The 12,788-nt window shown below is 47.6% G+C and overlaps 1 protein-coding gene across 3 annotated transcripts in view; it reads right to left on the bottom strand.

The window, feature by feature from the left end:
* Positions 1 to 5,098: 5,098 nt before the first annotated feature.
* EIF2B3 (eukaryotic translation initiation factor 2B subunit gamma) overlaps positions 5,099 to 12,788 on the bottom strand; it is a 144,899-nt gene continuing 137,209 nt past the window's right edge. For all 3 annotated transcript variants that reach the window (XM_004442010.3, XM_087446061.1, XM_087446060.1), the window contains exon 12: positions 5,099 to 5,262. In XM_004442010.3, the coding sequence (XP_004442067.1) occupies positions 5,210 to 5,262 (53 nt within the window). In that variant the 3' untranslated portion in view covers positions 5,099 to 5,209. The remainder of the gene's footprint in view (positions 5,263 to 12,788) is intronic.

Below are 12,788 nucleotides of genomic sequence, written 5' to 3'. Positions count from 1 at the left end.
GTGGAGGCACTAGTACATGTATGATGCTGTTGGCCAAGTAGTCACTGCACATTAAAAGCAGCATATGTGCATAGCAGTTTCTTCCCATCATAGAGGAGTGGGTCCTGTTGAGGATAAAGTATTCCCTCAGCAGTTTTCTGGAAATAGAAATAGCCTCTAAACTAGGCTGTATGGCCCCTAGATTGCTCTTGGGGCTACAGCTAAAGATGGGTATGGCTCGGAATCAGCACGGGTGTCATCAGAAGTGCAAGTAGCGAAGATTTGCTGTAAGTAGCTCTTAAGATCTCCTTCCTTCTTACCAGGCTCTGCAAGACATAAAGTCCATGGAGAAATCGATTTGTAATTGCCTGGGCCTTGGGACTCTGCTTCCAACGTAGGCCCACCATTGCTAACAGCTGTGGTGAAATATAGCATTTCTGTGGACGCTTTCAGGGCAGGGCCTGCCTGCTGAGAAAACGTCTTGCCACGTAGGCCAAAGACCAGGGTGGGAGAAATTGGTCTGCAGTTCCAACATTTCCAACCCAGGGCATCGTGCTCTCTGGCTGCTCCAAGCTCCAAAATGACCTTTCTTCTCCCCAGCAAAGAGATTTCCTGAGTACAGCTGACCTCAGCCAGGGTGAGCTAAAGCCACAGACACCAGGGAACAGAGGAGGAGTAGAGGCTCCTCTTTTCTCTCTACAAGCAGCCTGCATTACTATGGGACAGCCTGGTTCACTGTCATTTCCACTGGACCTAGGTTTGTGTTTTGGGCACAAACCAGAGAAGTTCTCCAAAGAATACCAAAGGAGAAAAGCAACTTAAACCCATTATCACCAAGGAGTAAATCTCATTACTGATTCAGGAGACAAATATGCCTTTAGGGTCTCTTACGTGTCTACCCCCTTGGCTAAACTGTGGGGTTGCGGGGTACCTGCTTTTTACAAGTCATAGCCTAAGGGGAAGCACAGAGACCACAGGGGAAACTGCTGTGAGCTGGTGTACTCAGGGAGGTTTCTAGAAGTGAGAGGCATTAGATGGGAGAGGTGGGAAGATGACATGGTTCAAGGTCTGCATCTTTCACTTACCGGCTATGAGATCTTGGACAAGTCACATAATCTCTGACATTGACATAAGGATTAAATGAGACCAGAGGTGAAACACACACACACACACACACACACACACACACACACACACACACACACACACACACACACACACACACACACACACACACACACACACACACACACACACACACACACACACACACACAGTGTTAGGGAACGTGACCAGCCTGGCTTCAGGGTAGGCTCTATGTGGGAATCACTAGAGGAGCCAAGGCAGACCTTTCCCTGGCATTCCCTCAAGCTTCTCACTTTCCACGCTTTGGGCTGGCTTCTGTTATCTGGGCCAGGCAGAGTCAATGACCCCGAGATGTGGAGGAAGGAAGCAGGAGCCCTGGCAGCCCCCCACTGCCACCCACTACGTTTAGGGGCCAAGCCTGGCAATGTACGCCCCATCCCTATAGGCAGCTTTAGGCCAACGGCAACTGTCAAGTCTCTAGTGCCAGAGGCTGCAACCACAGATCAGAAAAGTGCCTTTCACCTTGAGGGTGGGGGAAGGAGAGAGGCTAAGAATCAACGCAGAATCTCCCCATTTGCCAATGACAGAAAAGCCCCTGATGCAATCCTTCTGGGTGGTGGTAGACAGCTCAGGCCGAGGACAGGTCATCCTGGCCTCCAGTAGAATGTGTTCTCCCGCCCAGCCTCATTCCCTCCCTGTCAGCTCCATCAGAGCTGAGCTCTCTAGACCTTCTGTTTGGGTGGTCCTTCCCACATCCCTCTCCCCCTTCCTCAGACACATTTAACTATTTAGAAAGCAGCGCACAAAGGCGTGGCTTATGTAGCTCCTTAGGAGTAAGGATGGCTATGGATAAAGAAAGTATACCCTTATGGCCGGCTCCGTGGCTTAGTGGTTAAGTGCGCGCGCTCCGCTGCTGGCGGCCCGGGTTCAGATCCTGGGCGCGCACCAACGCACCGCTTCTCCGGCCATGCTGAGGCCGCGTCCCCCATACAGCAACTAGAAGGATGTGCAGCTATGACTTACAACTATCTACTGGGGCTTTGGGGGAAAAATAAATAAATAAAATTAAAAAAAAAAAAAAAAAGAAAGTATATCCTCTGCACTTCTCTGGAAATAGAAACAGCTTCTAAAGTAGGCTGTGCTGGCCCCGAGATTGCTCTTGGGGCTCCAACTAAAGATAATTCTCCCCTCTCTCCACTGTGGATGGGAGTGGGATCTGAAGAGTAATGTGCTAAAGGACTGGGAAGAAGTTTGGCCTCTAGCCTTGGGAAAAGCTTAGAAGGCGATCTTGGCAGTAAGTCCCCTTACAGGCTCAGGGAGCTCTTGCCAGCAGGTAGAGATGAGGTGTTACTGGGGGAGGGAGTTCCTGGAGTAGTAGCCATCAAATTTTGTCTGACTTGGCAAGCTCCCAGAACCCTGTTTCTCAATACCTCCCCAGAGTCCTTGAAGGCCTCCTTCCTCCTTTCCTCCACTTCCCTCATGGAGCATCACTGGGAGAGGCAGGGTAGATCCAGTCAACTCTTTTGCCTATGTGGCTCTTGTTGCTTCTGTCCCATGGAGAGGTGGCTGGCCACTGGACATTCAGTTGCTCACTATATTTCAGACATACTCAAAACCTCTGTAGCTGCTGCCAAAAGGAAACAAAAACTGTCCCTGCCTTTTGGCAGAGAAATAGGGGTCTGAGAGAGGGGACAAAACCTGAGAATGGGAAGGGCCTCTATTTTTTATTATTTTTTATTTTTTGTGAGGAAGATCATCCCTGAGCTAACATCCATGCCAATCCTCCTCTTTTATTTTTTTTTGCTGAGGAAGACTGGCCCTGGGCTAACATCTGTGCCTATCTTCCTCCACTTTATATGGGACGCTGCCGCAGCATGGCCTGATAAGCAGTGCCTCGTGCGCGCCCGGGATCTGAACCCAGGCCGCCAGCAGCGGAGCACGGGCACTTTACCGCTATGCCACAGGGCTGGCCCCCAAGGGAAGGGCCTTTAAAAGTCACTCAGTCCAACATTCCCATTTTGCAGATGGGGAAACTCAGGGACAGAGGAGAGGCAGTAATTTGGCCAAAGCCAAACAACATTCCAGGGGATAGATCTTCTTCCATCCAGGCCAGACTGTCCCCAGCATCACCTGGGCCTCACAAATTTAATTTCAGTTCCAAAGGGGACCATCTTGGCCTCCACCACAGCTCTTTATCCCTACCTCCCCCTCAGTCCTATTGGTTTCAGCCACTTCTCCTGGGCCATTTCAGCTCCTGTCTGATTAGGGCAGACTTTCAGGAACCTTGTTCTGACCAGTGGGAGGAATGTTGAGCTCTAGAGTTCCCAAGAAGGCTGGTGGAGTTGGAGAGCCTCAGGGTAGGAATGCTCATCTAGTCTTTCACAAATTCAACAAGAAGAACACTAGGATCAGGCAAGATTACTCAGATGAACTTCAGAGCCTTCAGATTTTTTTTTTTTTTTGTGAGAAAGATCAGCCCTGAGCTAACATCTGTGCTAATCCTCCTCTTTTTGCTGAGGAAGACTGGCTCTGAGCTAACATCTATTGCCAATCCTCCTCCTTTTTTTTCCCCCCAAAGTCCCAGTAGATAGTTGTATGTCATAGCTGCACATCCTTCTAGTTGCTGTATGTGGGACACGGCCTCAGCATGGCTGGAGAAGCAGTGCGTCAGTGCGCACCCGGGATCCGAACCTGGGCCACCAGCAGTGGAGCGCGCGCACTAAACCGCTAAGCCACGGGGCCGGCCCCAGAGCCTTCAGATTTTTTTTTTTATAATTTTTATTTATTTATTTTTTTTCCCCGAAAGCCCCAGTAGATAGTTGTATGTCATAGCTGCACATTCTTCTAGTTGCTGTATGTGGGACGCGGCCTCAGCGTGGCCGGAGAAGTGGTGCGTCGGTGCGTGCCCGGGATCTGAACCCGGGCCGCCAGCAGCGGAGCACGAGCACTTAACCGCTAAGCCACGGGGCCGGCCCAGAGCCTTCAGATTTTTGAAGTGATGTAGAAACCAGTATTTCAAATCATTCTTTATAATTATTGCCACCCACAGTGAGGACATCAAGAGAAACCTTTACTTTGATAATTCTAGGAGGTGAAATCTCACCCCAGGAACCACTTTTACCTTCCAGCAAACACCTGCAGATTGTAAAAGCAGTGCAGGGAGAGGCAAAAGCAGAGTGTACATGTGTTTGGGAGTGCGGGTGGTGAAGGGAATGTGGATAGGACTCCAGAAGGGCTGCAATATGGAAATCTCATTCCTCAATTAGTCTGTATAATTAGGATATAAAGGAGTGCAGCTGGGGAAGAGTCAGAAAGCATTTCAAACCATGATATAGGTTCCTGGCTCTTCCTTACCAGGTTGAACAGACTTTCCTAAGGGGAGGTGAAAAGGGGACTGGCTTCTCAGACTATAGCTTTCTTTTATTGCTCTTGCCTCCACTAAAACCTGTGGGGATAGGCTTGCTGGTTAGGCAGGGGCTACCTCTTGCTTGCTTTAAGAGTCTCCAAGGGACAATAGTTCAGTTGGAGAAAATGGCTAGAGACTAGGAGGATAGGGAGCGAATGGCACGGTGTAGACGGAGAGGCTGGTGGCAAGGGCTGCGAACCTGTGTGGCAGGAATGGGAGAAGGGTAGTAAGTCCTGGGCTGAGGCTCAGGGGCCAGGCTGCCCGAATTGGCAACTGCAGAGGGAGTATCATGTGCAGAGGTGGCACTGCCAGCAACTAGGCTTATGGGACTAGAAAGCCTGATTAGGGTCAGGGACTGAAGCACTCTCAGGTCCTCTCAGGTGGGAGATCCTTTTACAGACTAGACTAGGCCAGCCAGTAAGAAAGTAGCCTTCCTAGGAGCTTTACCATCGGACAGCTGCTGCCCCTGCGTGAGAACCTTGGTACACAAGAACTAGGCCATTGTGTCCTATCCTGTTCCACACACTTGCTCTAGATGGTCTTTATCACACAACTCACAAACACACACTGTGTATCCCCGGAGCCCACCTGACGTGGAGCTTGGGACTAATCCACAAATCTCCAGCATGCCTTTGGGAGCCCTTCTTTATTGGGAAATAAATACAGAGTCAAACAGGTGGGCCAGCCAACATCTGTAGTTCTGGGGGCCAAGAGGAAGGAGTCTGACTTGCTCAGAACTCAGATCTCCATGAGCTGGTCATTCCCCACGATCACCTCATTCACTCGTTTGGCTACAAAAGAAAAGGAAAAGGTTGTTTGAGAATTGGCAGCAAAAGATCTCATTTCAAACCCAATTATTTCTTTTTTTTTGAGGAAGATCAGCCCTGAGCTAACACCCATGCCAATCCTCCTTTTTTTGCTGAGGAAGACCGGCCCTGGGGTAACATCCATACCCATCCTCCTTCACTTTATATGGGACGCCGTCACAGCATGGCCTGACAAGCGGGGCGCCAGTGCGCGCCCGGGATCTGACCTAGGGCCGCCAGCAGCGGAGCGCGCACACTTAACCGCTATGCCACGGGGCCGGCCCCAAACCCAATTACTTCTAATTCTGTGTCGATAAACATTTATTCCTCTGCTATGTGACTCTGCTCTTAAGAAGCTCTTGGGAATACAACTTGCCAAAGGAACTATGGGAGAAACAGCATCTTCCCACATAGGAGGGGATTGACTCTCTATACGCCTGGCTTTAGGGAGACTTCACATATAAGGGGAACTGGAGCTGGGTCTTTTTTTATAATTTTTTTAATTTTTATTTATTTATTTATTTATTTTTTCCCCCAAAGCCCCAGTAGATAGTTGTATGTCATAGCTGCACATCCTTCTAGTTGCTGTATGTAGGACGCAGCCTCAGCATGGCAGGAGAAGCGGTGCGTCGGTGTGCGCCTGGGATCCGAACCTGGGCCGCCAGCAGCAGAGTGTGCGCGCACCCAACCGCTAAGCCACGGGGCCGGCCCTGGAGCTGGGTCTTAAAGGATGAATAGAGGGCCTGCCCCGTGGCTCAGCGGTTAAGTGCGCGTGCTCTGCTACTGGTGGCCCGGGTTGGGATCCCTGGCGCGCACGGACGCACTATTTTCTCCGGCCATGCTGAGGCCGTGTCCCACATACAGCAACTAGAAGGATGTGCAGCTATGACATACAACTATCTACTGGGGCTTTGGGGGGAAATAAATAAATAAATAAAATTAAAAAAAAAAAAAGGATGAATAGAGTTTTTTCAGGCAGTAAATCAAAGGGAAGGCATTCTAGGCTGTTAGAACACCATGAGCAAAGACATACAGACGTAAGAAAGGAGAACACGGAATATTGTGATAGGGCTAGAGGATAGGGAACGGGGGAAGAAGAGTGAGAAGAAATGAGACTAAAAGAATAAATAGAGATATCTAAAGGAGAAAGAGAGATCCCTCATATGTAATATGGAAATAATACCACCTATTAATACCACCAGGGTTGTGAGGAGTCAATGAATTAAAAAATCATTGAGTGCTCGATAAATAGTGGCTATTATTATTTTTGTAAAGTCCAAACCCATAAGGCCTGGGTTTGGACTCCATGACCTGACCCTTGCATACCTCTCCAGTTTCATCTTCACCATTCTCCATTTATACCTATAAGCCAGGCTATTTTATAGCTCTAGACCTCAGCGCATGCTGTTCCCTCTGCCTAGAATGCCTTTCTTTCCCTCCCCATCTCTCTCGTACCCTAAATGCCCTACTCCAGCACCTCCACTATGTGATGCCTTCCCTTCTGAATTGTCCATTTTCTGCTTTGTGAAAACACTACCTAATACCTATCTCTATCGCTACATCATTATATCATTCTCCTCTACTTCACTCTAAGAATCTCGAGTGCAGGGGCAGTGTATTTATGATCATACCCCAGTGTCTAGCACAGTTACTGGCACATGAAAGATGTCAGAGGTTTTGGGTAATGACAAGGATAGGATATGGTTATATAAGTGGAGAGCTAAAGTTGAAAGGAGGTGAAAGTTGGTAGAGTAGAGAAATTTGGGGAATTGTGAAGCTGAGGGGTCAGATGGTTCATTGATGGATATGTTTAAGTTGTCCAAGATGTCTGAAAAAAGAGAGGGAGGGAAGAGGAAGACTGTGAACCCTCAATATATTTAGGGGAGTGCCCTGGAAGTTGACCAATCATGGGGGGAAATGTGAGAAGAGAGTTTGCTTTCAGGGAATAAGAGCTACAGAAAGGAGGCAGTGAATCAGTGGTCTGTAAGGGATAGGGGGAACCAGGGGCATGCTCTCTCCTTCCTGCCTGGAGGTATGGGGGAGATAGGCAAGTTTTCTTTTCTTCTGCTGGTTCAGACAGAAAAGGCTAACCAGCTGGCTGAAAATGGATTCTTTCTGGGCCAGCTTCCCATGGTCTATAAAGGTCCAATGCCTTTCTTGCCACACTTGGTGGCTTGAGTGTGTCCCTGATAGGTGAGGCAGAAACTTCGGCTTTCCTGAGGCTCTACTTCAGCCTCACAAGGCTTTGGTGCAGCAAAATAAAGATCTTTGATGATGCGACCAAGTTGGACAGTGAGAGATGTTTGGGTCTGTTCATAGTGCCCATAGCCTGGAGCCTCCTTCTGCTCTGCCAGTAGAAGGGGGGTTTCCAACTGAATCTTTGGAGACCTTGAGATTTCAGACATGTCTTCTGTTCTACCCACTTTTCCAGCTTTGTTTCTTGGTATCTCCCTTGTACCCTATATTCTAGATTTTCCAAATGATTTGCAGTTTCCAACACATCGGATTGATTTTGGCCTTCAGGTGCTTTTTACCTGGTTTCTTTGCTTGAGAGGTTCTTCCCTTTTGTATATTTGGAAAATAGGCAAAAATTTCAGGACTTAGCTTTAACTCCTTCCTTTAAGATGGTGTTCCTGATCCTTGTGCCAAGAACTGACCAATGTCTCTTTTATGTCCTTAATTAACCCTGACAGTCTTCTACCATAATACCTGTGAAACTTGACTGTACTTACTTCTTTACTCGTCTGTCTCTCTATAATAGACTGAGCAGCTGGACAGCAAGAAGAAAGTGTTATTTATCTTTACACCCCTAGCCAATCAGAGCCTAGAATATAGTAGGCGGCAACTGTTTGTTGAACGTGTATGTGTTTTGGGAGTACATATGTAGGAAAAGAAGCATGTATAGAAGAGAAGGCCTCCAATCTCCTTGTCAAAGAGAATATAAGTGACACATCTGGTGCATTACAGCAAGGGATCCAGGCCTATTTCTCTAACTTTCTGCAGTAGGAAGAGAAACCTAGGTCTAGGCCTTTCACAAAGTTTGCTGTTATGGCACCATATTGGACAGAAGCAATCACATGTGAGAAGAAAAGGATAGGAAAGGGAGGAAGAAAAGGAGACAGTGCAGGAAAGGAAAGAGATTCTGAGTCATAAAGACTTGAATTCTAATTTGACTTGGAGCAAATTATTTCAAGACTTTGGGATTTAGTTTCCTCACAAAGTTGTGGGGATTCAATAAGATAATTGACGTAAAGAACCCAGCATAGTGCTTGGATAAGTATTAACCAGAAGTTACAGAATGAGGCTGGGTCTGCCCTGTGTACTCTGCCCTAAGAAGTGCTCCTTTTTATACTTCATAGCCACCTGCTTCCTTCAGTGAGAGGAAGGGAAGGAGGCCCAGATAGTGCTCAGGCTGCTAAATTCCCTAGAGCTGGGGCTGGTTCTGGAGTGTGACCGTCAATCAAGCTCCACCCTTGAGATAAGACTGACCAGAAAAGAACAAAAGAAATGCTTCTCCGGCTAGCTTCCCAGGGCACCTCCAAAAGCTCCTCTTTACCCTTCATCCCTCTCCAGCCATGAGTTAGCCTCATTATCTCACATCCAGATTCTGATATTTGCTCTTTTTCCATCCAGTCTCCTCCTAGTTTCCAGGGACAGTGGGCTGTTCTGACAACAGTCCCCGTTCCAATTGAGGTCTTCTTAGACCTCAGTGCTCCAGACCAGAGGGGTGAATGAGGTGCTGGACTGGGGCAGACAATGCTTTTCTTCTGCTCTGCCAGGCTCTAAATAAATACCTGAGCATTCTCTGGCCTGCCCTCCCTCCTCTCCCCTCTTCCCTCTGGTCTGTTCTTGGTCTAGGGGTGGGAGAAGGCTTGCTCACCAGGATTCAGGGGAGAGAGACTATATCTGGTGTTTTGTGGGTAGATGTATTTTCATGGAGATTCAGTAAGGTGGAGGAAGCCTGGAGAGGAGCCACAAGCAGTACTAGTTCTGCTTGGCCAGAGTTGGAAGCAGGCTCCAATCAACACACTGGAAAAGTTCTGGGCTGGAATCAGGTTGGGAAAGATTCTAAAGGGGAGAGTACAAGGGAGGACAGTAAGTTGGGGAAAAACCAATGGGATAAAAGGGAATGACAAGTCAGATATGAAAAGCTGCACTGCTGGGAAGCTGGGAACGATTCCTGCTAGCCAGGACTTGATCTGTGTATCTGTCAGCTCTACCTTCATGGCCAAATGACTGATCATTGTGGTCACAGGGAAGAGATCCAAGTTCTCTCATTGACAATAAGAAGAGATTCAGATGAAGTGTCCAATTAGAGTCCCCCAGGTTTTGACTTGGTTGGCTGTGGCCTTTCTATTGGCTTGAGCAGGAGTCAGACTTGGCTGCCAGGATTTTTGCTGGAGATAATCTCACTAACTGAGCATGCTGGGGTGGGGTGAGAAAAGCCAGAGTTGCAGAAAGTGGCTTGTTCTCCTGGAAGTGCTGGAAGAGGGCAGAGAGGCCCACACTGGGTTATGAGAGTCACATTTTGTGGGGCAGAAGACTGCAATGGATGTGGTGAATCTGGTATGCAAATAATTAGAATTTGGAGAGGGGACAGCATTACTTCTGAGGATGAATGTTTTTTCCTGAAATCCCTCCATGTGAGGAAGATTGACTGGGGACTTTGCCATCTGCTGAGCTCTTTGCTGGTAAGGACCTGAGTTGCTGGTGTTTGTCTGGGTCATCCACAGTAACAGGTTTTGAGTGCTGCACTGATAGCTAGGAATTTGCTTTCTCCATATGGCTCAGCCTCAAAGAAAAGTGACAGTGAGAGCAGGCGACTGGCCAGGAGTATCTGTGGCAGGAAGGCACTGACTACTGTGCTGGATGCATCGGTCCCTCTAGCATAGAGGATAGAGAGCAGGACGTGTTGGGGTTCTCCAGTTTAGAGTCCAGATCACTTCCCTTGACCACCTCTCCTTTAGGAGGACCATTAAGGAGTCTCTGTGATAAAAAGTGGGCACATAATGTTAGAGACAGAAAGCCCAGAAGATGTCAAAGCCCATGACATCCTAGGGGCTTGCCTAGCCCAGTCCTGTGCTCCCTGATGGGAGATGCCATGCCTCAAACCCTCAATACCTGGCATTCAGTTGTCATTCATGCCTTCTGCACGTAGAGTGAAAACGGGTCCTCATAAAGTAAAAGGAAGGAGCGCCGTTATTTTGTTGGAAATGGGGAGAAGCAGAAGCAGCAACAGTGAGGTTCCAGGTTCCAGCACACAAGAAAGGAGGGACCCTCTAGGATGGTAGCAAATGGAGTTCACTCATTCAAATATGCCTATGGAGTCTAAAGCCTTTTAAAAACAACAAAAGGAAGCAGCTCCTGGCCCTAAGAGGGACTGAAAGAAGAGCACTGGAGGACTTTCCTGCTTTTTGCTGAATAGGAGATAATTTATAAAGACAAAGAGGCAGGAAGGAGGTGGAAGAAATACTGTGTGGGGCCACGAACCCAAACAGAAGAGAACAAAGAAGGACAGAGAAATGCAATGAGGAGACAGGAGAGGAGACAGGATAAGAAGGCAGCTCCACAGACCAGCTGAGCAGCTGTTTTTGAAACTCCAGGGACCCCTTCCAAGGCCTTCCATGGAGTCAGAGAAAAGGCTGGGGGTTCTGAACCGTATTTTAAAGAAACTACTGCAGGTCCCAGCTGCTCAAGAAACAAGTTTCTTTGCAATCCAAGGGTAGGTTTGGGTAAACTGGTATGTTAATCAGGAGAAAGAGCTAAGACCTGAGGTTCCTGAGGATCAGAAAGAGCCAAGGTATGGAGGCCAAATGTATTTTTCCTATTGGTCTGGGAAAGCTGGACTAAAGGGAAAAAAGTGGTATCACTGCTCAAATTCTACTGGGCAAACCAGGAGTGGCTTTTTCCTCTGGTCTTTTTTGGAGGCCGTTTGACAATAATTCAGGCTGAAGACCCAGTTTTGTCATCTACTAGCTATGTACCTTGGGTAAATTTCAACTTTTCAAAGTCTCGGTTTCCATTTCACCAAATGGGTCAATAATGAATCTCTCTCTCAGAGGGCTTTTATGAGACAGTGTATGCAAGAACATTTTAAAGCTATAAACAACAGCTGTAAGCCAAGGGCATTCCAGGAGGGCAGTGCCATCCATGCTTCCCATGTGAAGTTTAAGCTGATGTTCCAGCCCTCTCACCTAGGCTTATACCCCCAGCTTGCATGTGATCCCAGCAGAAAGTGCCAATAGTTAGGGCACCACTGCTGACCAACACTCTCACTCAAAGGTTCTCTGGTGAGACACTGAGTGGAATCTGTCTGCAAGTAATTGAACTAAAAAATGCCAGATAAAAATGCTAGCCTTCCTTGCAGCTAGGGCATGGGCATATGACCCAGGCTTGATCTATCAGATATAGCCACCTCAAACCTTGGGAACTAGTGATACAAACAAGTGGAAACCAGAGAGAATCTACTTTGGGATTGCTGGGTGGCTGGAGCAGCAGTGCAAGTTGTAATATCCAGTGTTTAGTGAGGATGGCAGTAGTGTCCTCACCAGAATGGTTTGGGTGTAAATCTTGTCTGCAGCCCATTTTCTAAGCTAAATTCTGCAGCCAATGTAGAGCTGTGAGCTACCTGCTATCTTTCCAATGAATTCCTTATCAGCTTAAATCAGCCATAGTTAGTTTACGATGCTTATAAGAAAGAATCTTATTGGTTAATTAGTGACACCTAGGAAAGGCCTCTCAGAAATGACACTTCTCATATGTAGAGGAAGAAAGTACTTGAAATGTGAGAAGGCAGTGAGGAGAGTTGCATGCAGTCTCCAGTGGAGAAATAAGGGTGAAGGATAGTTTTAGACCAAGGCCACATCACCCCCAGTTCATTCATTTATCAGTGTTGCATGCAGTTCTTCTATCAGCTTAAGTTTAGGGAAAAAAAGCAAGGAGAGATCTCATGAAAATTGCAACCACCTCACAGATGCCTTTCTTGGAATCCTAATTTTCTGTCCTGAAATCTCCAAAAGTATGCTTTTGGATCCAAAATTCATTCCTTCAACACCCGCTGCCCCCAGCATTTACTATAAACCAGGACCTCTTCTGAGAGCTAGGGATACATAAGGAATCAGTCAGTCCTTGGCCTTGAGGCTCTCAGTCTAGGAGGGAAGGCAGCTTCATGGATAATTGCAACTTGTGAACATACTTTAATAAAGGTGTTGACAAAGTTCAGGGGTGCAGAAGAAGGAGGAATGCTCAGTTTGGCTGTGGGGAGTCATGGGAAGAGTCAGGGAAGGTTCTACAGAGGAGAAACACTGGGCAGAGTCTTCAAGAGAGGAATTCCAGAAGGAGAGAGGGCATGTGCAAAGGCATGGAGAGGTACAACAGCATGGTGTGTACGGAGCTCTAAGTGCCTTGGTAAGCTCCAAGCTCCAGATGTTGTGGGTACCCCTCATAACATTTAATCATATTTAACTCTCACAATAGTACTCCAAGACAGGTATTATTGTCTCAATTTTTCT

Source organism: Ceratotherium simum, chromosome 22 (genome assembly GCF_057802395.1).
Source record: "Ceratotherium simum simum isolate JZ-2026a chromosome 22, ASM5780239v1, whole genome shotgun sequence".
Lineage (NCBI taxonomy): Eukaryota > Metazoa > Chordata > Mammalia > Perissodactyla > Rhinocerotidae > Ceratotherium > Ceratotherium simum.
The sequence above is the reverse complement of the archived record's forward strand: the minus strand, read 5'-3'. Positions and strand labels throughout refer to the sequence as shown.